This window comes from Cucurbita pepo, chromosome LG12 (genome assembly GCF_002806865.2).
Source record: "Cucurbita pepo subsp. pepo cultivar mu-cu-16 chromosome LG12, ASM280686v2, whole genome shotgun sequence".
NCBI lineage: Eukaryota > Viridiplantae > Streptophyta > Magnoliopsida > Cucurbitales > Cucurbitaceae > Cucurbita > Cucurbita pepo.
Window position 1 is genome coordinate 7,253,531 of NC_036649.1, and position 23,743 is coordinate 7,277,273.

Genomic DNA, 23,743 nt, shown 5'->3' on the forward strand with positions numbered 1-23,743 from the left:
CTAGTTTAAATGAGGCAGGATGTCACAATCTTATATAAATGGAATAGGTTGTGACCCTCACGTTACAACAAAAGAAGCGACTTTGGTGCTCATCCGATCACACGAGGGCGTAGACGAGTGGGGTAATGTAAGTGAAGAGAACAGTGCATCATCTAACACACCACCACACAAATAGGTATTGAAGAGAAGTCAAGACATAAGTAAGATAAGGGCTAAAGAATTATCTCATTTATAAACATTTTAATATATATATATATAAATTTCTAACATGGTTTTCAAATAAATTTTTTCTTAGCTCATTATAACTATAAAAGAAATTGAATTATTTTATTTTGATTTTTCTTTGGATTTTACAGAGAAATAAAGGGAATTTTAGAGATTGAAGAACTATTTTAAACCCTTGAAACAAGTTTTGATGCGCAAACGAAATTATACGAATTCAAATTACGAAACCTAGTCATCGTCGCCGGTGAAATTCAGAACCGGCGCTCGTTCCAGAGTCCAAGATGGCCGAAGGAGATGCAACTTTGTCAGCTTCCACAAGCTCCAATCGCGAAGGAGGATCATCACTCTGCGAAGAGTGTAAATCGAAGCCATCCAAGTACAAGTGCCCCGCTTGCTCATTGCGCTCTTGTAGCCTCAACTGCGTCAATGCTCACAAGAGGCACAGTGGCTGTACTGGCAAGAGGAAGCACATCCAACTCGTCTCGCTTTCTCAGTTTAACGATTCTATCCTTCTTTCTGGTACTTGAACTCCCTCCCTCGACTCATCTCACTGGTTTTGAATGTTTCAATTACTACTGATTTTGCGTTAGTGGTTCTGGAATTGTTTAGCTTTGTAATTTGATTGGATTCGCCATAGCTGTGTTCTTGCGTCTCTAAGAATGGATATAATGGTTGTTTTTACGATATGTAGATTATAATTTGCTGGAGGAAGTGAAAAGAATGGCTGAATCAGCTCAAAGATTCAGAAAGAAATTGTGCCCTTATACTCATGCTTACTTTCGCTTTCCATTTCATCTTAAAAGTTTGCGCACTGCTGCTTCAAGTAGGAGAACAAAAATCATGTTTCTCCCTACAGGAATGACGAAAAGGGAAAACAATCAAACTCGATATGACAAGAGGTTATCTTCTCCTTATTATCCATGCGTTACCTAGAAAGTTGTGTCATCACACATTGAATGTGTCGAGGATTTGTAACAGCCCAAGTCCATCGCTAGCAGATATTGTTTTCTTTTGGCTTTCCCTTTCGGGCTTCCCCTCAAGGCTTTAAAACGCGTCTGCTAGAGATATGTTTTCATATCCTTGTAAAGGGTATTTCGTTCTCCTCTTCAACCAATGTGGGATTATGGGATCTCACAAGATCATTGGAAGAGAGTCCCACCTTAGCTAATTCCAATCAAGGAATTGATCATGGGTTTATAAGGAATACATATCCGCTGGTATGAGCCCTTTTGGGGAATCCAAAAACAAAGTCACGAGAGCTTATGTTCAATGTGGACAATATTATATCACCGTGGAGAGTCGTGATTACCTTTTCTTTTCTGAAATTGTTCCTTGATAAACGAAGTTTCTTTGTTTACAGGGAAAAAACAATCTTCTGGACAATGGAATGGCGGTTTAACTCTACAGATATTGTTTTAGTTGACCATGGGTGAGTTTTCTTTTTCCCACGCCATTGGAAGGATGGTTTGTTATCATTTTATTTTGGTTGTTTCCTCCAAATTCATGGCAAGTGATTGGGTCTGACTTATGAAATGCTTTGAAAATATTTCCTTTTTCTGCAGAGTTAATGAAAACTCGAAGCTTTCTACCATTCTTGAAAACCATCTACAGCCAAGTCCGTGGAAAAATCAACTTCAGAACTTCTGTGAGCAGCTGGATAGCCTCAAATTTTTTGTCCGTGCATACCCCAAGGTTATATTTCAATTCCTTTGGGTTGTTTCTCAAGTATTTCATATTTGATGTTCATAGTCAATTAGTGGCATCTTGTGAGATCCGACATCGATTGGATAGGAGAATGAAACATTCCTTATAAGGGTGTGGAAACCTCTCCCTAAAAGACATGTTTTAAAAACGTGAGGCTGACAACAATACGTAAGGGGACAAAACAGACTATATCTGTTAGTGGTGAGCTTGGACAGTTACAAATGGTATCAGAGCCAGACACCGAGCGGTGTGCCAGCGAGGACGCTAGGTCCTCAAGGGGGGTGGATTGTGAGGTCCCATATCGGTTGGAGAGGAGAATTGTGAGATTCCACATTGGTTGAAGAGGAGAACGAAGCATTCCTTATAAGGGTGTGAGAACCTCTCCCTAAAAGACGCCTTTTAAAACTAAGGTTGATAGTGATATGTAACGGGTCAAAGCGGACAATATCTTCTAGCGGTGAGCTTGGGCTGTTACATAGCTAGTGCATTGCTGATGCACCAGGGGATATATGGTGCACTTCTATGCTTCAGCCAACTTGTCATTTGCCTGTCATTATTTTGTAACTACAAGGTAGAAATCCATGTAGTCTCTTTTTTTATATAAAAGAAAAGGATTAGTGTCATGTTTGAGCTTGGAATTAGAACGATTTAGTCGATTCACTTATTCAAGTACTCCTTAAAGACAGATTGTATGGCAGCTATTTGCTTGGAAGAATTAAATTTCCAAGGGCTTCCTTTAACTTGCCTTGTTTATTATGTATATAGGGAGCTACATCGCCTTTCCATGAGCTGGACTCGAGATTGCCAATAAGAGAACTATTTTACAATTTGGTTTTTGTGGAATACCCTGTTATATATGTTGTTCTACCCTCTCAAACTCCCAACTTCCAAGTAGTTAAAACTGCCAAACCAACGAGTCATAATCCAGAAGATACCAATACTGAAAAAAATGATCTTGCTAGTCATGAAGGTGTTTCCTTCAGGGTGGAAGAAATAGAAGATGACGACAATTCCTGCAATCCTCGTGTTCTTGATCTGTTGAAAGTATCAACTTCAAGCCCACGTCGAGAAGTCGACTCCCAAAACCTGCATAATTACTTCACAGATTTGATGGGGAAGCATGAGTTTGGGAATGGCCCGAATTCAAGCTCCCAGGCCGAGGAGATAGCGGTTTCGAAAGGATTGGAGTTTGATTTTGAGCAAGATCTGATAGATACTTACTCAAATATCATGGCACAAATCAATCCAGATGATTTTCTTGATTGGGAAGGAGACTTTTCCAAGGGAGTTGAAGAACTGGAGGAAGGAGAGATTATGGAGTAGTGATTAGAATATCGTATATATGTTTTTTTTAATGACATTTGGAGTGAAACCTTATTATTCACAAATCCAGACTGCAGGAACTATGAGGTCATATTTGAGGTGAAGTTCTACAATATTTACGAGCTTGCCGTTCGTAGTCTGTATTTCTTTGTTATTTGTAGAAGTTCTACTCAAGATAAAAGACAATTCTACAATACATTGGTTGGTGATAAAGTAATCTCATTGCACCAGAGGCCTCATGAACATGAACTAAGAAAAAATTGAAGTTTGGAGGTTCTATTTCAATCAATGCAAGAAATGGTATGAGGAGATGCTGCTCACCGTGCTCCGGTAGTAGCATCCAAGGAGGAAAACCACTGCATCACTCCCGTCCTTCGCAGAAAACCCGAGTCCAGCCATTTGAAGGCAATGGGCAGACCAATAAAATGCAGAACAGAAAGACGAGTCCCCTATTCTTCTTTTTCTGCTCTGTCATGGTTTCAATGTTTTTCTCCACAAAATCGACAAGATCTTGTGGAAAAACTCGACGTCCAGAGCTTTTTAAGCGACAGAATGAAGAACTATTCCTGTAACCTTTTGTAGACACTTTTAACTCAGTTAAGCCTCCACCAAACTGGAGGCTTCTTTGGAGGAAAGTGACCAATGTGGTGAGAGAGAAACCACTTTTCCAATTATAATCAAAGTAGGTGAAACCAACTCTGCTGCTTTGATTTCATCTGCAAGATCCTTCAGTTCTGCAAAAACCTGCACAAATGGAATAGATCCAAGCAAGATTTGTTCAAGGCACGACCAAGATGAAATGAAAAGACTTAAGTGAAAGTATGCCCTGCCCCCTTGATATTAAAGTCTAGATCCAGATGTCACTGAAAAAGTAGCTCAACGCAGAGAGATCTCCTGGTTTAAGTAGATTTGCTAGAATGGTAACGAACCGACACGTTAAGAGTGTTTGGTTGAACCCTACCCAACTCAGAACAAAAGTTGAAGGCAGCAGAGAATTGTGCTTACTATTCTTTGTTGGGGTGTTGTCCCTCGTTCAATGGCAGCAGCTGGGGTATCAGGGGGCAGACCATGATGCATCAACTTAAGGGCCAGAGATGGAAGAGTTGATAGACCCATGTATACCACCAGAGTTGAATCTGGATCAGCTGCATTCTCTGCCACAAATAGAGGATCCGTTCCACCCTGTCTCGAGTGACCAGTGAGGAACCTGACACTTGTCGCAACGCCCCTGTGTGTCAAAGGAATTCCCAATTCAGCAGCTATACCCGAAGCCGCAGTTATCCCTGCAAGGGAAACAAAGGTTACTCTTAAGAGTAGTTTCCTTAAACTGGTGGTGCATTGGCAATCAGAATGTGATATGTTAATGACAGTTCAATGATTGATTACGAGCACGAAGCGAATTCAAGAGACCTTGTAACCAAATCGTCCTCAGGTACTCGAGCCCATCTTACCTAATTTCTTACTCCTGGTTCTATTCCACATAACTTAATATCACTCCATTCTCTTCGTTTGGAAGGAGCAAGAACAGAAAATAGGTACCGCTAACCGATGTTATTCTCTTTAGGCTTTCCCTTTTGAGCTCCCCCTCAAGGTTATAAACGTATATGCTAGGGAGAGATTTCCACGTCCTTATAAAGAATGCTTCGTTCCCCTCCCCACCAATGTGGGATCTCATAGAAATGCTCTACGTCGATGTGTTAGAACGTAAGCCTCGCTGGGAGCAAGGACCTACGAGTGCCTTCCCTACGACTTTAGCCATCCCAAACAGGTGTTACATTCTAACCTAATATGGTCCATCCACTTCTGAAGGGACTGAAGAACAGAATTCAGAAATGCACTTACCAGGAACAATTTTGACTTGAATCCCTTGCTGTTGCAAGAAATCCATCTCCTCCCCACCCCTTCCAAACACCTAAAAGGAATACAAACAACAGAATTTTCAGGATGCATCACTAAAAATCATTTGAATGAGCCATTCGAAATGCACACTTACAAGAGGGTCTCCTCCTTTAAGCCTCACAACTGTAGCTCCAGCTTCAGCAAAGTTCAGAAGTAACTCATGAATCTCCTCCTAAACAAATACCCATTCAGCAACAATCTCAAAAAAAGCCAAACCAAACCCATATTAAGTAGAGATTTTCAGAAGAAAAAGCTCACCTGGGTTCTGCTATGGAAACCAGCCGTCTTCCCCACATAGAGAAGCCTAGCATCAGAACCCACCAAATCCAACACATCATTAGAAACCAATCGATCATACAAAAGCAAATCAGCACTCTGAATCACTTTCACCGCCTTCAATGTCAAAAGCTCAGGATCTCCAGGGCCAGTCCCCACCAAAAACACATTCCCCGGCCCACATTTCCCATCATCGCAACCACTACTTGCCCTCTTTTCCCTCAGCACCTGCAGCAATTTCTTCAGCTCCGGCAGCTGCAAGGCAATGTCATTCTGCCGTATAGACTCAGAATCAGACGGAATAGAACACGATGAAGCAACAGAACTTTCATCCGCTTGGTTCTTGTACAGCCAATCGTCTCTTTGGTATCTCTTCACGGAATGTTTCTCGGTAAATGGCGAAGAAGAAGAAGAGCAGTGAAAAGAACAAATGGGTTTGAAATTTGAGGATCTGGGTATTGTTGGGCGAGACGCAAATAGCGATGAAAGAGACTGTAGGTCGCAAACACGAGCCATGGCGAAGGAGAAAGTGGGAAAAAGCGATGTCCGGAAGGGGAATAAATATGGGATAAATGAGAGGAAGCCTGTGGCTCTACGGCTCTAACACATGGACTTTGAGGAAGATGAGAAGGCAAAAGGAAAGGAGTGGCGGCGGCCTGCCTAAAAAAAAATGAAGGAAAAGGGGAAGGAGACAAGGAGTGGCCTTTTGAGATGTGCGAGAGACCAAATTGAAATCCCTGGGACTGTCTATCAGCTGCCATGAATTTCACAGCTGAATTGGAAACTTTGAGGATTTTTTCTGCCTTTTTCTTTTGAAATAGCAAATAAATGCGCAACTCTCTTCGTTATATGGGCCGTAGCTGAATTGGGCCGTAGCTGAATTGGGCCTCGTGGTCCAGTAATCCTATCCGTTATAATGGGCTGGCCCATGATTATTATCAAGTAAATGAGCTCACGATCATCTCGCGGAAAGTATAGCCGCGTGATTTACGAGCGTTGACTTTTCGGAATATCCACGATTTTGTTGCCTAATATAATAATTAATTGTTTTATTAAATATAAGTTTTAATTTAAATTTTTTATTTATTTGTTAGTTAAAATAGATTAGAACTATAAATTAAAAAATATATTGAAATTTTATGGATGAAATAAATATAAACGCATAAACTTTTAATTTAACTTGGATTTATTTTTTTATATTATTTTATTATTTATTCACACATTCAATAATGAGACAATTTTACATGAGGAATAAAAGCTCGACCTCGAAGATCGAGCTAACCCCCCACCGGCTTGGGTCACAAACAATCAGAATACGCCACGTGGAAAAAGTAAGGGGTATTTTAGTCATTTGTGAAAACTTCCAAGGGTGCTCTCTGAAATCTCTCTTTTGTCTCACCATCGTCGTCTCTGAACCTTTATCACTTTGGATCTAATGATTTTGAGAGGAGAGCTCTGTAGTTCTCTCTGAAAATCGAAAATGCCTCAGATTTTCTCCTAAGAAACAGCATCAGTATCTGAATCTCCCAGTTTCCCTCATTTGGGTGCGTGATTTTCTTGTTTGATTCTGATTCTTTTAGTGCAATCTCCACTGTTTTAGCTTTTGCTTCCTTACCCTCTTCTTATTTTCCAAGAATTGCTAATGGGTCGTGTCGATCGGTGTGTCAATCGAGCGAAATCACATTTGGGTTATACTCGATTGTGGCGCCTCTGTTTCTGCAGGACTCTGTTTGATCGAGTTAGCTTTGCATAGCTGATGATCTTAGCTTCTACTTACCAAATTGATATCTGTTTGAGAAAACCATGTGGCTGTTACCTTTTTCTTAGCTATTATAATGGCATTTAGCAGCAATCCATGGCTCATTTGCTTTCATAATGTTACTTAGGGAAATGGAGTTGTGTTTTTGTTTACTGGTTTGTCTGAAAATTTCTTATGTTGACACAGATGTATAGAGAGGCATATGTTGTCTATCAAATGAGGGAACATTTTCAATTCATGTGATATAAGCAAGATATGAAAGGGGGGAACATCATCAGGGTGAAGGGGGGACATCTTTCCATTGCCATGGTTGTTCTTATGTTTACAACCATATTGTTATGGGGTTGGGATAAAAGCTATTTTGCTAGTTTTCTTCCACTGACAAGACAGCAGTATATGATACCACTTTCAGGTATTTGCCCAACTGATCATATTCTTTCTACCATTTAAGAAGTTTCTTGTGAATCTATGTTAAGAATGGGATGAAAATGGTAGAATTCTAAGCCTTCTTTCTTTGGCAACTTCACTTGAATGCTTAATTGTCATGAACTTTAATGATTTTCATTTATCTCTGTCTTGTTTTCTCTTAATTGTTCATAGCATTGTGTTTGTTGATTAATTTTCTATATCATGGCTTAGAATATGTAGTGGCCGTGTCAAATAGTTCCTCAACACCAAAGGATGAAATGGTTAAGTCAGAGAACAAAATGAAGGGAAGAAGTAATAATACCAATGAAAAAGAACAACCAGGAAAAGGTTCAGACTACTTTGATGCTGATTCTATCTCCAAGCCTACTCCTATCTCCAAAGGTAGAGTTTAGATTCTCAAAGTGTTAGGCACATATGTGTTTGTTCTTCGTAGTTTTACACTGAATTCAGCTTTTGATCTGTTTAAAAATGATATCCAGTTCATATCTAAGATATTGCTGCTCTTTCAGTTTGCAACTACGCCAAAGGTAGATGGGTTGAAGACAACAGGCGGCCATGGTATTCCGGGTTAGGATGCAAACAATGGCTATCAATAATGTGGGCCTGTAGACTTACAAAAAGAAAGGACTTTTCTTATGAAGGATATAGGTGGCAACCGGAAAATTGTTACATGCCTGAGTTTGAGCGTTCATCATTCCTTAGAAGGTACTTGAGATTTTATCCCTCCATGAGCGAAATGCTTGTGTGTATTGTTTGCTTAAACCTTGTTAGTTCTAGAGATTTGACTGCCATTTTGGTTCTTAGAATGCAGAACAAAACACTTGCATTTATAGGAGATTCATTAGGTAGGCAGCAGTTTCAATCTTTAATGTGTATGCTCACTGGCGGTGAAGAGAGCCCTGAAGTCGAAGACGTGGGGAAGGAATATGGTCTAGCTAAAGCTCCGGGGGCTCGTCGACCCGACGGATGGGTGTATCGGTTTCCAGATACGAACACCACCATTCTATATTACTGGTCAGCCAGCCTCTCTGATCTAGAACCTATTAATAGAACAGATCCAGCAACAAATATTGCAATGCATTTGGATCAACCCCCAGCTTTCATGAGGAAGTTCCTCCACGAGTTCAATGTGTTGGTTTTGAATACAGGACACCATTGGAATAGGGGAAAACTTGAAGCAAATAGGTGGGTGATGTATGTTGATGGAAAACCAGTAGAGGAAAAGAAGCCTTTGGATATGGGGAAGGCCAAGAACTTGACTGTATACAGCATTGCCAAATGGCTCGACTCGCAACTTCCCCGACATCGACGTAATCTAAAAGTTTTCTTTAGGACAATTTCGCCAAGGCATTTCTTCAATGGGGATTGGAACACCGGAGGATCCTGTGATAATATGATTCCTATGTCTGGTGGGAGTGAGGTTGTCCAAGATGGATCTAGTGACATTGTTGTTGAAAGTGCTTTAAAGGGTACCAAGGTGAAGATCCTAGACATAACTGCCATCTCTCAGCTGCGCGACGAAGGGCACGTGTCACGCTATACCCGTCGAGCAATCTTAAACACAAGTGATTGCTTGCATTGGTGCTTGCCTGGCATACCAGACACATGGAATGAACTGCTACTTGCACAGATATAGTTTTGCATATCAGCGCTTTCAGAGTATACAAGATTCTTAGTAATGGTTGTAGCTGACAATCTATCAATCTACTTCATATAGGCTGCCTGAAAGTACTATTGAAAGGATGTTACGTGTTCTTCGTTCATGTATTCGAGAAAGCGAAAAAGCCGAGCTATTTCGAGTCGTTACAATATGTGTGGTGAAAAGTTTGCATCAATGGCTGCTCTGATCCATGAAAGGCAAACCCCTCCAAGTAAGGCTTTCTGCTTATTCCTTCTTCTTTTGATATGCATCATTGAGAATCCTGATTTCTTATGAGAATGGTTTGAGGATTGAATAGTAATGATCACTGTTGGCGATTTGGAACAATTTTTTAAGCACTTAGTTGCATGTTTTTTTGTTCATATATGTTTTTAATCGTGTAACCATTAGAGAAACCAGGAAATAAAAATGTCACATGTATAAGTCTCCAAATAGGAACAAAACAATCCCAAAAGAACAGGAAAAAAGAACAGAGCTAAGAACTAGAAGAACATGTTCTACAAACACCAACAAGCCAAAAATATCAAAATCAATGGATCCAACACAAGGAAAAGCTTCATGTTCTTCAGCTTCGATGAATCGATTCAAGAACAGAGTTGATAATGAAAATCACAGGCGAGACAGATTTGCAGAAACTGGGAAATAAGAGACGATTATAGGAGCTTGAGGTGACTGTGAATCAGATTTTGGTTTGTGTTTGGAGGGCTGTTGTTTGTGTTTCATGTTTGAATGTTCTTCACCATGGGAGACCTTTGAAGATAGAGAAGGAAGGAAGCAACCCAGGAGAGCTGAGACTTTGAGAGAAGAAGGCATCTTATTGCGCTTTGGGCTTTAAGAAATCAAAGGAGAAGGGAAGATTTTGCTTTGGATTTTTTGAGATGGAAAGAAACTAAACGAACATATGATGAATTTATAGTCCACTTTGAAGACTGCAAAGACTGGAATGGTCAAAAGGTTGAGTTTGGGGAACAAGCAAAGATCTTGCCAACCTCTTTCCTTTATCCCTTTCAACCTTTTTATTCACCTTGTTGAGTAAGGTACAATGTATCGCACTTTTGCTAGCGGGCGATACGTAATTGGTCAAAACGGACAATATTTACTAGCGATTGGCGTGGATTGTTACACATGGTATCAGAGCCAGACACTGGATGGTGTGCCAGAGAGGTCACTGGCCCCAAGTGGGGTGGATTGTGAGATCTTACATCAGTTGGAGAGAGAAACAAAGTAATCTTTATAAGGGTGTGGAACCTAAAACCGTGAGGCTGATAACGATACGTAAGAGGTCAAATCGGACAATATTTGCTAGCAGTGAACTTGGTCTATTACAAATGGTATCAGAGTTAGATACTAAGTGATATGCCAGCGAAGTCGCTGGGCTCAATGGAGTGGATTGTGAGATCCCACATCGGTTGGAGAAGAACGAAACATTCTTTATAAGGGTATGGAACCTTTCTCTAGTAGACGTGTTTTAAAATTGTGAGGTTGACTATGATACATAAGCGGACAATATTTACTAACAGTGGACTTGGGCTGTTACAAATGGCATCAGAGGCAGACACCAAGTTGTATGCTAGCGAAGTCGCTGGGCCCAATGGGGTGGATTGTGAGATCCCACGTCGGTTGGAGAAGAACAAAACATTCTTTATAAGGGTATGGAACCTCTCTCTAGTAGACTCTCTCTAGTAGACATGTTTTAAAATTGTGAGGTTGACTGTGATACATAAGCGGACAATATTTACTAACGGTGGACTTTGACTATTACAAATGGTATTAGAGTCAGACACCAAACTATATGCTAGCAAAGTCGCTGAGCCCAATGAGGTGGATTGTGAGATTCCACATCCGTTGAAGAGGGGAACGAAACATTCTTTATAAGGGTGTGGAAACCTCTCTCTAATAGACGTGTTTTAAAATTGTGAGGTTGACTGTGATACATAATAGGTTAAAGCGGATTTACAAACGTGTATTTACTCCCTTAGTTCTAATTACGATACTTCCTATGCTACGAATTTAGTGAGCAACTTCCTTATTATCATTAAATTATTACCATTTTCTTAACGAGATAATACAAATTAAAGTAAAGTATATGAAAATGTTGACTATAATTTTATTCAAAATTATCCATAAGACACGTATGGCAATTAGTAATTTAATATAAAAAAATATTTCCAATATTTAATCATATAATAGAAGAAATTTAAATAAATTAAAAAAAAATGCTTAAAATTTGATTTTTTCTCGTGAAAGGGAAATCTACCTACTCTAAAAAAATATTTCACATAAACAATCACGAAAGTCTTCGTTGTATTATTTTATTTTATAAATTTTACACAAAATTAAATATTTTTTTTACAGTAAATAATAAAATTTTATATTATTATAGTATAAGAAATTTAACATCAATATATTTTAATAATTTTCTAAACCCATTTTGAATTATTATTTTATTATTTTATTAATATATTTAGATTTTGACCAATTTTATTTATTTGCTGGGTTTATAAGAAATAATGTAACGTCAAATATGAATCAAGTGAGGGTCTTTCCTCGAAGATTTATGATTTTGTAACAGAGAAGGTTGTAGCTTAACGCGTTTTAAAAAATGGTTTGGAATTTCTTTCTTCTCTTGGCCCCAACGTAAATGGTCGATTTTGATGGACGAAAATGACTTTTTTTTAATTTTTTTAATTAAATTAATTGGAAAATTATTATTATTATTTTTTTTTTTTTTGTATGGCCCACTTTATTTATTTATGATGGATAATAGATTTGAACTCTAATAGAAAGTATATATATTATGTTTGTAGGGCTAAGGTTAGTTTGGATGAAAATTAAATTAATAATTAGAGGTATTAAAAAAATTTAGTACGATTTTGATTGAGTTCTAAACTTATTTAATTGAATTGATTTTATATAAATAATAATTTTATGGATTAGATTAGTTCGTGAATTTTCTTAAAATTAGATTAGATTGAACAAAATAACCTCGAATTAATTTTTTTAAAATATATATTAAAATTGAATGGTAAATTTTAATTAAATATTTAAAGATAAATAATTAAATCTCTTATAAAATAATATTTTACTTCTATTAAAAAATAAATAAAGTACTCGACTAACTTAAACCAATCCAACAAAAAAAAAAAATGACATAGGTTCATTATTTAATAAAAATTCGTTGGGTCGGGTCTAAAAAATGTCTCGACCTAACTCAAGTAAACTCAACCCAACCTATGAAAACTCTTATCAACGACCGTCTTAAATTCTTCAGCTTCAAAATTTTACGGTTTGAAACCGGGGACAGTATATTGATACAAACTAAAGGTTATTTTGAATTTAGTTTATTGATATGAAGTCATCTTACAACGATGTCGGTGTTTAGTAAGCTTTCTTTAAAAATTAAAATAATATTTTGGTCCGTGTACTTTCTATGTTTATTTATTTTAATTAATTAATTATTTATTTATTTTAACTTAGTCACAAAAATTTGAGGAATATAGGATAAGGACGAGGTTATTTGTTCCACACTTTATGACAGATTTATAAAGTAATAACAAACTATATTTTTATAATCTAATAATATTCACCAACAAAAAATAGTTCAAATTTTTCTAACAACGTTGTACAATCCAAAAAACAATACATGGAGTTGAGAACTAAATAGCCGCCGCCGCTCACTACATGCGAGAAGGATAGGAATTAACCGGAAAATACGACACGACAATCGGAGCTCCCTTGCGCTCCGGCGGCGCCGGTTTCTTCTCCGATTTCAGATTCTTCGACGGAATCTCCTTGCCGGCGGCGGAGACTCGGGAGGGAGGGAAGCAGCAGCGGAACATGTGAGAGGAGAAGAAGGCCATTTCAAATGGTTTGGTAAGGAACTTGGTGGCAGTTGGGATCGATCCTGTGAGTTCTTCCTGGTTTTGTGGACATATTTATAGACGGAATTTTTGTTGGTCCAATTGCTTGCCCTTACAAGGAACCACCCGTGGACCCCATACCAAGTGGTCGTGGCGGCTTTTTTTACCACGTCAATTTTATTTCTCTCATTTTCATCTTCTCGTCCACTCATCCCATATTATCTTTTTATTTATTTCCCATATTATCTTTTTTGTGTCCATTTATTCAGCTTGACATCAAACTTACCCAATAACCCGTGTTGTCTATGGCCACATGCCCTATTACATACCAAAATCTTTGGGTTGTATACATTCGTTTCGAGAAAACCATGTCTATGTCTGCAGAATCATGTCTATGTCTAGTAGAGCTGAAAGTGTTTCTTTCTTTGCTTATAGCTATATAATGTTGTTTTCCTCGATTCTTTCAAATCTTGCTTTCATACTGCATTTCTAAAAAAACTCTCTCAGTCCTCGTTTTCTAAAACATTCTTCTTAAAGCATGGTCAGAGACTTGGATATACATCATTAGGTTGAAAGTAACACGATTTTGAGTTAGCTAACTTACTCGATGGTGAGAGTAAATGTCGCACAGTCACTTACAAACGTCATGTAAGAGTGTGATTGTGACACATGATATTAAATTTTTATTAAACAGTATGATGGTTATCCACTTTTTTAATCGTAAGAGGGAGTTCATTCAGAACCGGTGGAAGTTCCTCACGCCGACCCCTCTCGTCTTCGGTGGGTCACCTTTCCAAGACTGAGAAAGGCTTCGCCCAGAAGAATGGTATCGTCCGCAGGTTCAACGCTCGTACGATTAAAAAAGGGCAGATCAAATACTTGAGATATTTTTAAAGCATCTTTCTCTATCTCCTTTCTCCATCCTCTCCCTCCCTTATCCCTCCACCATCCATAGTAGACTATTCGTTTTCGAGTGCCGTGGAGTGAGGTTCCTCTATCGACATCAAGAAAAATATAATTAGTGAGTTTCGCACATATTTGATGCTAAGTTTTAATACTACGAGACTCCATTTGACGTGTTCATTGACGCTATCAAAGTTAGACGTTAGTTAGATAAAGGGAAGATCGTTGACGTATAAGTAATCGCATGAAATTTAATACTCGTTTCCTCGAACCAAGTACAAGTCACTCCTCAAATATGTAAGAAATGTGAAAGCTAAGCATACATTTCAAAAAACTAAAAACAACACAAAACCGAGTCTAAAGAACGATCGACCATTCGCTGTCGAAACAAGAAGCAAAAGTGAAACTTCCTTACATTTTGTTCTACAAAATTATGCCTTGTTTACGCGGATTGGTTGGCCTTCCAATAACTGCAGCAAAGAAAAACATATCAGACACGGAACCTTCTTCCAACCTTTTTGGATCAATATGCCATCATCTTTGAGAGTGTGGCTCATCCAACAACAGCGGAGTAATATCGATAACTAACCGAAGATGTATGTAACGGCCCAAACACACCGCTAACAGATATTGTTCTCTTTGGACTTTTCTTTTCGGGCTTCCCCTTAAGGCTTTAAAACGCATCTACTAAGGAAAGGTTTCCACACCTTTATAAAGGGTCTTTCGTTCTTCTCTCCAACCAATATGGGATTGTAGGATGTCACAATCCACCTCCTTTCACGGCCCAGCGTCCTCGCTGGCACTCATTCATTTCTCCAATCGATGTGGGACCCCTGCCAAATTCACCCCCCTTTAGGGGCCAATGTCCTTACTGGCACACCGCCTTGTGTCTAGATTTTGGTGTCTAGATATTGTGACATCCTACAATCCCACATTGGTTGGGGAGGAGAACGAAACACCCTTTATAAGGGTGTGGAAACCTTTCCCTAGCAAATGCATTTTAAAGCCTTGAGGAAGCTCGAAAGGGAAAGCCCAAAGAGGACAATATCTGCTAGCGGTGTGTCTGAGCCATTACAATGTTCGTGTTCGAAATGTCTATCAATCAACAAGTTTTAGAACAGTTTCTCACATGTTAGTCATCAAAGATGTTATATTAGCTGCACTTACTTCGGGAAACAGATAATGTCTACCAAACCAATGGATATTATGTGATATGGACCAGAAAGTGAGATAGAGTGTGCATAAATTGGTATCGATACCACGAAATTCGACACGATAGAGAATCGAAGCGAGTTACTTACAGCGTTGTTAAAAGATGAAATGGCAGCTTCGACTTCCTCCTCTGAAGAGAAGGTAACAAAACCATAGCCACTCGATTTCGAGGTACCGGGAACCCGTGAAACCTTTGCGCTGAGAACTTTACCCTTTTCGGAGAAGAAGTTCTTGAGTGTGTCAGTAGAAACTGTACTTGAAATGTTTCCTACATATACTTTGTAGGGACTGTCAATGAACTGGGATTCGTCTGCCTGAAGAAGAGACATGTCGACCGTATTAACCAAAGGCTTTTCGGTTATGTTGACTTTAATCGTTCGTCCTCCGACTTCCTGTCGTTAGATCAATATTGTCAGCACATATGATCTATGGGAAACAGTTTTTGTTGCACTTTGTAGGTATTACTATGAACTTACTGTATCATTCAGTTTCTCAATTACTGCATTAGCATCATCAACTGTTTTCATGGTAACAAAGGCAAATCTGCGGCTTCTTCCTGAGTATTTGTCATACATGACCTGGAAATGGAACAAATAAGAGTCTTGAAGCCAACACCAACAGTTACCAAGTAAAGATTTAAGAACAAAGCGATGCTAGAATTCTTGGAATCACGGACCTCCACAATAGTATGATATTGTCCACGTTGAGCATAAGCTCTCATGGTTTGTTTTTGGTTTCCCAAAAGGACTCGTACCAATGGAGATGTATTCCTTACTTATAAACCCATGATTAACCCCTTTTATTAGCCGAAGTGAGACTCCTTTCCCAACAATCCTCCCCTCGAACAAAGTACACTATAGAGCCTTCCCTGAAACCTATGGAGCCTCGAACAGCCTCCCCTTAATCGAGGCTCGACTCCTTTTCTAGAGCCCTTGAACAAACTACACCTTTTGTTCAACACTTGAGTCACTTTTGATCACACCTTCGAGGCTCACAACTTCTTTGTTCGACATTTGGTTAAGGGCATGACTTTGATACCATGTTAGGAATCACGGACCTCTACAATAGTATGATATTGTCCACTTTTAAGCATAAGCTCTCGTGACTTTGCTTTTGATTTTCCCAAAAAACCTCATAAACTCATGATTAACCCCTTAATTAGCCGATATGGGACTCCTTTCCCAACAATCCTCAACAGATTCCCAATACCCAGTTCCCGATCCGCAACAACAATGGATAAACCTATGTGAATGGCTCCACGGGCATGCTCTGACGATAATGGCATAAGATCTTCTACTTGGAATGAACAGTTTGAAAACCGTATACAAGTAATTAACATAAATTATCTAGTGTTATCCTGTCTATATTGAAGTGAAACTAATCACATTCCAGCACTAAATCAGGGAACATTGAGCAGTTCTAATGAATTTAAGAACAAGTAAACTAAATCAATGCGAACGTTCCAGACAAACTAGATATAAGCCTTCAAAATCCAGCAATCCGCCAAAATCAAGCACAACGCAGATTATCAAACAAAAATTCAGGATACCAAAAGAAAAGAACAGTTCCAAGCAGAAATTACGCACCTCAGCCTTCTCCACAGCGCCATGTTCTTCAACAATCCGAGTGAGCTCCTCATTACCCACATTTCTAGGTATATTCCCAATGTACAATTTCCTTGCCGCCACCGAACTAGGATCCTGGACAGAAACCGCCGCTTCTGCGACGGCGAAGAGTCTGGTGCAGCGTTTTCCGGCGGAAGTTTGAAGACCGGGAGATACACGGAGGAGGGTATAACGAGGATGAAACGAGATCGGTCGGAGAAATTGAGTGGATAAATTTTGCGGGATTTCCGTGGGTTTTATGGAGCTTTGGATGAGATTCGCCGGCGTTAATATGGATGAGATGGAAGCCATTTTCGCCGAGCAGAGCTTGTGGTGCGAGTGACAGAAGACGCTATGGAAGAACCCCGAGGCGAGGCCAGAGGTTTATCCAGTCGGGAAGAAGAGATTGATCTAAGCCCGTGCTGCACGCACGTGGCATTTTTTTTTTTTTTTAAGCATTATTATTTATAATTACACGTCATCAAAAAATTAATTAAAAAAAAAATCATCCAATTCAATTATATAATAAATATGGGAATATATGGAGAGATAATTCAAAATTAAAAAAGGAAATTATAAAATATTAAAAACAAAGCAAAGAATAATTACAGATCTTTTCTGTTATTTACCATTTTTTCATCACTGTTCTTTAATTTAATCGTGAGAATCTTTTTTACTTTTAATTTTCACCATTTGTTTGATATTATTATAAATAAAAAAAACATATAAAAAACAAAGTAATATTAATTTTTTAATTCTATTATTATTAAGACTTAGATTAAAACGGTGCATAATTGGTCGATAATGTAACTTATTTTGTAGTACTGTCAATAAATATAACATTAATGTCCTTTAAAATTATAAAATTAATGATAGGTTGAAATAAATATATTTCAGTTATTTAGTATTGAATAATTAGACTAAATTAATCAAAATATCCTAAAAAAATAATTATATTTTATTTAAAAATTTCAAAATATTTTTTAATTTAAAAAAAAATTAAAGAATCTGGTAAATTATCTCTAAATATTAAAAAATATTAACGAAGCTTCTAAAAAATTAGATATATTTAAAAAAAAATTGAAATATTTATTTATTAATTTAGCACAATAATAATTATTGGAAGTAGATGAAAATATTTAAATATTTTTGAAATTAAATAGGAAGTTATGAAATGAGGAATAAAAGCAGAGAGAGAATTAGAGAAAATGATTTGTTTCCCGAATTGTCCTCTCTGTCACTCACCCTTTCTCTCTCTCTCCTCTATTCTCCATCAGTTACCATTTTCATCTCTCTCTGCTATACATTTTACGGCCATTCCTCTGTTTCTTCGATTAAAATGCTCTGTTTTCCCTCCTTCCATGGAGCTTGAATTTCTCCTTGTTTTGCAGGCCATTGGGATATTCAAGTAACTTTCTGAAGCTTTTTCATCAATGGGGAAGAAGAATCAGCCAACCCCACATAAACCACACGAAGATTTCAAGCTTAAAGAAACCTCCCCCAATATCAATGGCGGAAAATCCTCTGTTCGTATCAGTACTACGTTCGATCTCGTCGAACAGATGCTGTTTCTTTATGTCAAAGTCGAAAGAGCTAGAGATTTAACGCCGCCTTGTGACCCTTTTGTCGAAATCAAGCTTGGAAACTACAGAGGATCCACGAAAACCTTAGAGAAATCAGAAAACCCAGAATGGGGTTCTGTTTTTGCGTTTGCTAAAGATCGAATTCAGACCACCGATGTTGAGATCTCTCTGTTTAACAAGTCCGCCGCCGACGCTGAGGTCGGCAGTATTGTTTTGAGTATCTCCGACGTTCCTATGAGGGTACCGCCGGACAGTCAATTGGCGTCACAGTGGTATAAACTTGAGAAGCGGAACGGCGGTGACGGTCGAGTCAGGGGAGAGTTGATGCTCTCTGTTTGGATGGGGACTCAAGCCGACAGCCATTACTCAATTGCGTGGCACTCCGATGCGGCCGCCGCCACCGGTGACGGTGTCGTCAACACTCAATCAAAAGTTTATCAGTCGCCGAGGCTTTGGTACTTGAGATTGAACATAATCGAAGCTCAAGATTTAGTCATTAAAGACAAGAACAGAAAACCAGAGGTTTTGATCGAAGCAAAACTTGGGATTATTCAGATGATAAGCAGAATATCAGAGAGTAAAAACTTGAATCCGACATGGAATCAAGACATGTTGCTTGTAGCTGCAGAGCCATTTGAGAAGAATTTAGAGCTACGTGTTGTTGATAAGATTAATCCAAATGAAATTCATGTTCTTGGTGTTTGTCAAATTCCTCTCGACAAAATTGAGGTAAGAAACAACAGCTCGCCGGTGGAGAACAAATGGTACAATCTCAAGAAGCCCGACGGCGACAAGGCAGAGGCGGCTGAAACAGAGGAGGTGAAGTTTGCAAGCAAATTACACTTAAGGGTGTCTTTAGATGGAGGCTACCATGTTCTTCATGAGCCGATTCACTACGCGAGTGATCTCCGAGCAACGTCGAAGTCGTTATGGCCGTCGCGCATCGGTGTCTTAGAGCTCGGGATCTTAAGTGCTTCAGGGTTGTCGCCGATGAAGCCGAAAGAGAATCGAACCGATGCATTTTGTGTTGCGAAATACGGACCAAAATGGGTGAGGACTAGGACAGTTACTAATACCTCAGCTCCAAAATGGAATGAGCAGTACATTTTTGAGGTATATGATCCATGTACTGTTCTAACCATTGGTGTGTTTGATAATGGCTATCTTCAAGGAGAGGATAAAGGGAAGGATAGTCGAATCGGGAAGGTTCGGATTCGATTATCGACGCTCGAAACCGATCGGATCTATACACATTCATACCCTCTTGTGGCATTGCAGGCTAGTGGTGTGAAGAAGATGGGTGAAATTCAGCTGGCAGTGAGGTTCTCTTGCTTGTCTTTGATCAACACGTTGCAGATTTACGCACAAGCTTTGCTGCCTGAAATGCATTACACTCTCCCTTTATCCATTTACCAAATGGATCACTTAAGAGACCAAAGCTTAAACCTTCTTTCAGACCGACTAACCCGAGCCGAGCCAAAGCTAAGGAGGGAGGTCATCTACTACATGCTCGATGCAGATTCACACATATGGAGCATAAGGAAATCCAAAGCTAACTTCAACCGAATCGCAGCGCTTTTCGACTGGTTGATTTTGTTCTGCAAATGGTTCGGTTGCGTTCGAAGCTGGACGAATCCTACCATGACAATAGCAGTACATATAATGTTTACACTCGTTGTGTTCTTCCCTGAACTAATCTTCCCCACGGTGTTATTCTACTGTTTCGTGCTTGGCATGTGGCGATACCGAGTTAGGCCAAGGCATCCGCCACACATGGACACCGAGCTCTCGTATGCTTATGCAGTGACGGGCGATGACTTGGAGGAGGAATTTGATACGTTCCCGAGCTCGGCGAACGGAGGAGTGCTGAAAAGACGATATGATAAGCTTAGGCATATCGGGGGGAGAATGCAGGTGCTGATGGGGGACATAGCAACGCAAGGGGAGAGGGTGGAAGGGCTGCTAAGCTGGAGGGATCCAAGGGCGACTGCGCTGTTTATGATGGTTTGCCTTGTTGGGGCTGTGGGGATGTATGTTGTTCCTTTTAAGATTCTTGTGCTTTCATTGGGGTTTTATGTTATGAGACACCCAAGATTTAGGATTGCTTTGCCTTGTTTTCCTCAAAACTTTCTTAGGAGAATGCCTGCTAGAACTGATTCTTTGCTTTGAGAATGCTCTTGTTTGCAACCAGCTGCTGTCTTTTGCCAACAACTTAATAAAAAGAGTACCTTTTTTTTTGTGTGTTTGTTCGTAACGTTGTTCTTGTTTTGCGTTGTGTTTGTTTATAAACTTATCGAGAGATTTGAGGAGAAATTGGGTTGGGTTATTTAACCCTTTAGACCGCTTTTAGAAGTGCGTTTGAACGATTAGAAAGGTTCAAGAGATCTATAGTGAGATTCTATATTGATTTCAGTGGTGAACGAAACATTGTTTATAAGAGTGTGAAAATTTCTTTGTAGCAAACACGTTTTAAAACGTTTAGTGAAAACCCTTGAAGGGAAATCCTTAAAAGAGAATATTTGCTAGCGGTGGTCTTGAGTTGTTAAAACCCATAAGGCGGCATGTCCTTGAGAATGTTGGCTCTACAAGGAGGGTGGATTGTGAGATCACACGTCGATTGAAGGGGGAACAAACATTCCTTACATGGGCGTGGAAACCTTTTTCTAGTAGACATGTTTTAAAACCGTGAATGAAACCCTTAAAAGAAAGCCTAAAAAGGAGAATATATGTTAGTGGTGGGTTTGAGTTGTTACAAATGATATCAGAGCCAAACATAAGGGGGTATGCCCGTGAGAATGCAGGCCCTACAAGGAGGGTGGATTGTGAGATCCCAAGTTGATTGAAGAGGGAAACAAACATTTATTACATTGGTGTGAAAACCTCTATTTAGCAGACACATTTTTACTCGGAGGAGAAGCCCTTAAAATAAAAAAAAGGCTATAAAGGAAATATCTACCCGTGATAGACATGGACCGTTAGAAATGTTATCAGGGTTAGACATGACATTGTGCTAGCGAGGACGTTGGGTCCCCAAGGGAGATGGACTGTGAGATCCCACGTTGTTGAATAAGAGAATGAAACATTTGAATGTTAAAACCTCCGCCTAGCAGGTGCACTTTAAAACTTTGAGGGGAATCCTCGAAGGAAAGACCTATTTGCCACGTGGCAAGATGCTATTAGCCAAGCAATCTCTTTAACGTAAAGGACAGAAAAATGTATATTTTTTTCCCGTAAAATTCAAAAGTATATATGATTTTTCAAAATAAATAAATAAAAATACTTTCTTAAAATAAATAAATAAATAAAAAAAAGAATGCTGTCATTTGGACCCGAGCCCAAACTATCCGGACCTTTCAATTAGGGTTTTTCTGAAGAAAAAAAAAANAAAAAAAAAAAAAAAAAAAAAAAAAAAAAAAAAACCGTTATATATAAATATCATGATTTGTGAATTAGGGTTTCTCTGGCACTAGTCTTCTTTCTGGTTGCGAAGAAGAGCACCGCAGAGATACTGAAATGGCGCCCAAAACCCCTAGAGTTACACGTAACCCGGATCTAATCCGAGGTGTCGGCAAGTACTCCAGGTCTAAGATGTATCACAAGCGAGGTCTTTGGGCCATCAAGGCCAAAAATGGCGGAGTGTTCCCTCGTCACGATGTGAAGCTGAAAGCTGATGCCCCAGCTGAGAAGTCGCCGAAGTTTTACCCTGCCGACGATGTGAAGAAGCCCCTTGTCAACAAGCGCAAGGCCAGGCTCACGAAACTGAGGTATGTATTGATTATTTTTCGGTTGAGAACTATATCACTGTGCAGTGTGGTGGGATTTGGTTCTTTGATCCTAACTATACTGTTTAGGGAACGCCTTTTTTAATTCTGGATTTATTCCTGTTTTAGAGCCAGCATTACTCCTGGTACTGTGTTGATAATCCTTGCTGGGAGGTTCAAGGGGAAGAGAGTTGTGTTTTTGAAACAGCTGCCATCTGGGTTGCTTCTGGTCACTGGTGAGTTCCCTAACTTTTTTCCCTGACTTGGCTAGACCATACAAAAATAGATTAGTGGTTGAATTCTGATGGTTCTTTGCCTTTACATTGTGTTATTTGATTTTGATTGGGAGATAATGTTGTAATTTGCTGCCATCTTTTGGTTTCATTTCTTTCATTCACTGTGTAATTTTAGCGGACTTTCAGCCATGGTATGTGGTTATCTATCCAAGCAAAAACGTTTGACAAAGTATTACTTATTTCTTAGCTGCCAATTTGAATCATTGCGACGAAGTATTAAGTCTACGAGTGTATCTGCTTAGGAATTTCTTGCTGTTCTTTTTCTGATGATTTGGAAGTTGAATCTTTAATGCTGAAGATTGGATTTAACGTTCCATTTTAGCAGTTTATGAGTAGAACACCAACTCAATTAATCTTTTGTTTTCTTATGAAAAATGGGTGTTCTTGTTCAGCAGTTCTTCAACATGTTCTTTATGACTACAGGCCCTTTCAAGATTAATGGTGTTCCTCTAAGACGGGTGAACCAGTCGTACGCCATTGCAACCTCCACCAAAGTTGACATCTCTGGAGTTAACGCAGAAAAGTTTGATGACAAGTATTTCTCCAAGGAAGTCCAGAAGAAGAAGAAGAAGGGCGAAGGCGAATTTTTCGAGGCCGAGAAAGAGGTAGGCTGACCCGAATGATACAACCTCATGCCCTTATAATTCTAATTGTTTTAGCCAGCCGGCCTAAGTTTTTTGGTTCCAACTTCTTATTGTAGGAGAAAAGTGCTCTCCCAGCCGACAGGAAGGATGACCAGAAAGCTGTGGATACACCATTGATCAAGTCGATCGAGGGGGTACCGGAGTTGAAGGCTTACTTGGCTGCAAGATTTTCTCTCAAGGCTGGAATGAAACCTCATGAGCTTGTCTTTTAGATAATGGGTCTGGTTTTTATTTTTTAGATCATCACCTTGTTTTTTGTTCGTCTGAACATGGCTATGACTTGTGATAGTTGCCTTGTCCCAAATTTTGATTCTAAATAGAGATTCCATGTTTGGTTAGCTCTGTTTTATTATTGAATACTGTGTTCAGGTTCTTCAGTCAATCTCATTGATTTAGAGCCACCCGAACTCTGATGCAAAGCCATTCACGATGTGTTTACACTATGAGAAAATATTAAACATGTTTGATATGCGTGGATAGACCAAAAAGTATAAAATACGAAACTTGATGTTCTTGCATTGATGGTTTGTCTAATTGTCGCCTCATTTCAACCCAATTTGTTTTTAACTTTTTGATTCAGTTGCAAATTTTAGTCCTTTGGTAAA

General features: G+C 39.1%; 6 protein-coding genes across 10 annotated transcripts in view; 4 read left to right on the forward strand and 2 right to left on the reverse strand.

The window, feature by feature from the left end:
- Window positions 1-23,539, forward strand: part of LOC111806995 — a 32,122-nt gene extending 8,583 nt beyond the window's left edge. For both annotated transcript variants that reach the window (XM_023692551.1, XM_023692552.1), the window contains exons 4-9: window positions 4,128-4,139; window positions 21,078-21,085; window positions 21,899-22,201; window positions 22,328-22,434; window positions 22,918-23,099; window positions 23,195-23,539. In XM_023692551.1, coding sequence (XP_023548319.1) covers window positions 4,128-4,139; window positions 21,078-21,085; window positions 21,899-22,201; window positions 22,328-22,434; window positions 22,918-23,099; window positions 23,195-23,350 — 768 coding nt within the window. In that variant the 3' untranslated portion in view covers window positions 23,351-23,539. The remainder of the gene's footprint in view (window positions 1-4,127; window positions 4,140-21,077; window positions 21,086-21,898; window positions 22,202-22,327; window positions 22,435-22,917; window positions 23,100-23,194) is intronic.
- Window positions 405-3,446, forward strand: LOC111806999 (box C/D snoRNA protein 1-like). Of its 2 annotated transcripts, XM_023692561.1 has the most exons (5): window positions 405-744; window positions 917-1,124; window positions 1,586-1,654; window positions 1,788-1,917; window positions 2,695-3,446. In XM_023692561.1, exons 1-5 carry the CDS (start codon window positions 507-509, stop codon window positions 3,250-3,252), a joined length of 1,203 nt encoding a protein of 400 aa, XP_023548329.1. In that variant the 5' UTR covers window positions 405-506; the 3' UTR covers window positions 3,253-3,446. The 2 variants fall into 2 exon arrangements, with proteins under 2 accessions (XP_023548329.1, XP_023548330.1); XM_023692562.1 differs by lacking the exon at window positions 1,586-1,654.
- LOC111807000 (uroporphyrinogen-III C-methyltransferase) lies at window positions 3,377-6,434 on the reverse strand. Its single transcript, XM_023692564.1, has 5 exons — window positions 5,410-6,434; window positions 5,246-5,323; window positions 5,095-5,164; window positions 4,258-4,535; window positions 3,377-3,996 (listed from the first exon to the last, which is right to left on the reverse strand). The coding sequence occupies exons 1-5, from the start codon at window positions 5,941-5,943 to the stop codon at window positions 3,850-3,852; spliced, it is 1,107 nt and encodes a 368-aa protein (XP_023548332.1). The 5' UTR covers window positions 5,944-6,434; the 3' UTR covers window positions 3,377-3,849.
- LOC111806997 (protein trichome birefringence-like 14) lies at window positions 6,837-9,637 on the forward strand. Of its 3 annotated transcripts, none has more exons than XM_023692556.1 (5): window positions 6,837-6,986; window positions 7,373-7,598; window positions 7,826-7,996; window positions 8,125-8,320; window positions 8,420-9,637. In XM_023692556.1, exons 2-5 carry the CDS (start codon window positions 7,442-7,444, stop codon window positions 9,249-9,251), a joined length of 1,356 nt encoding a protein of 451 aa, XP_023548324.1. In that variant the 5' UTR covers window positions 6,837-6,986; window positions 7,373-7,441; the 3' UTR covers window positions 9,252-9,637. The 3 variants fall into 3 exon arrangements, with proteins under 3 accessions (XP_023548324.1, XP_023548323.1, XP_023548325.1); XM_023692555.1 differs by having other exon boundaries at window positions 6,837-6,971; XM_023692557.1 differs by having other exon boundaries at window positions 6,837-6,971; window positions 7,835-7,996.
- Window positions 14,264-17,260, reverse strand: LOC111807001 (30S ribosomal protein 2, chloroplastic-like). The gene is made up of 4 exons (XM_023692565.1): window positions 16,837-17,260; window positions 15,727-15,828; window positions 15,340-15,642; window positions 14,264-14,508 (listed from the first exon to the last, which is right to left on the reverse strand). The coding sequence occupies exons 1-4, from the start codon at window positions 17,164-17,166 to the stop codon at window positions 14,470-14,472; spliced, it is 774 nt and encodes a 257-aa protein (XP_023548333.1). The 5' UTR covers window positions 17,167-17,260; the 3' UTR covers window positions 14,264-14,469.
- LOC111806996 (FT-interacting protein 1-like) lies at window positions 18,272-20,606 on the forward strand. Its single transcript, XM_023692554.1, has one exon. The coding sequence runs from the start codon at window positions 18,288-18,290 to the stop codon at window positions 20,604-20,606; it is 2,319 nt and encodes a 772-aa protein (XP_023548322.1). The 5' UTR covers window positions 18,272-18,287.
- Window positions 23,540-23,743: the final 204 nt, after the last annotated feature.